Source organism: Penaeus monodon, chromosome 30 (genome assembly GCF_015228065.2).
Source record: "Penaeus monodon isolate SGIC_2016 chromosome 30, NSTDA_Pmon_1, whole genome shotgun sequence".
In the NCBI taxonomy this organism is placed as follows: Eukaryota; Metazoa; Arthropoda; class Malacostraca; order Decapoda; family Penaeidae; genus Penaeus; species Penaeus monodon.
The window spans coordinates 4,413,209-4,414,122 of record NC_051415.1 but is presented as its reverse complement, the minus strand read 5'-3'; the positions used below and the strand labels follow the sequence as shown (position 1 = coordinate 4,414,122).

The following is a 914-nucleotide window of genomic DNA, read 5'->3' as shown; positions in this document are numbered from 1 at the left end:
GGCTGTGGCGGAGACTGGCAGGAACAGCGAGAAGCCTCTCACTCTCGTTCACCTTCAGGGCCCTCTCATACTCCTCCTCCTGGGCCTCACGTTCAGCACCTTCACGTTCATTCTGGAGGTCATGGTTGTCCTTTGGCTTGCCTCGAGGCAAGGGTGAGGTGCGCGGATGGTCCACGGGTCAGATTTGGTACTCAGTGGTTCTTGGGTCACATTTGGTACATGATGTTCTTGGGTCAGATTTGGTACATGATGTTCTTGGGTCAAATTTGGTACATGGATGGTTCAAAGGTCAATTTTAATATGCGGATGGTTCTTGGGTCATATTTGGCACACGGATGGTTCTTGGGTCAAATTTGGTACATGGATGGTCCTTGGGTCAAATTTGGCACACTAATAATTATTGGGCAAAATTTGATACATGGATGGTTCTTGGGTCAAATTTGATACACGGAGGGTTCCTGGTGTAAATTTGGTACACGGTAGATTCTTCAGTCAAACTACGTACACATATGGTTTTTGGATTAAATTTGGTGTGTGAATGATTCTTGGTCTAATTTGGTATACGGAGGGTTCTTGGGTCAAATTTGGTACACAGTAGGTTCTTTGGTCAAATTTGGTACACATATGGTTCTTGCATCAAATTTGGTACACCTATGTTTCTTGGGTTACATTTGGTACATGCTTCTTGGGTAAAATTTGATACATCGATGGTTTTTGGCTCAAATTTGGCACACAGAGGGTCTTGAGTCAAATCTGGAACACGGAGGATTCTTAGCGTTGAAAGTGTTAGTAGCTTAGTGGTAGAATCGATGGTTGACGTTCGCAGGATTATACCTATTAATTTTACAATTTCCCTTCCTTTTTCTCCTAATTTCTCTTTCTTTTTATATTCAATGTAAGCACTGATAACGTGC

General features: G+C 42.9%; 1 protein-coding gene across 1 annotated transcript in view; it reads left to right on the top strand.

The window, feature by feature from the left end:
* LOC119592285 overlaps window positions 1-250 on the top strand; it is a 1,177-nt gene extending 927 nt beyond the window's left edge. The window contains exon 2 of the mRNA XM_037941115.1: window positions 1-250. This exon is cut by the window's left edge and continues 101 nt beyond it. Coding sequence (XP_037797043.1) covers window positions 1-157 — 157 coding nt within the window. The 3' untranslated portion in view covers window positions 158-250.
* The last annotated feature ends 664 nt before the right edge of the window (window positions 251-914 follow it).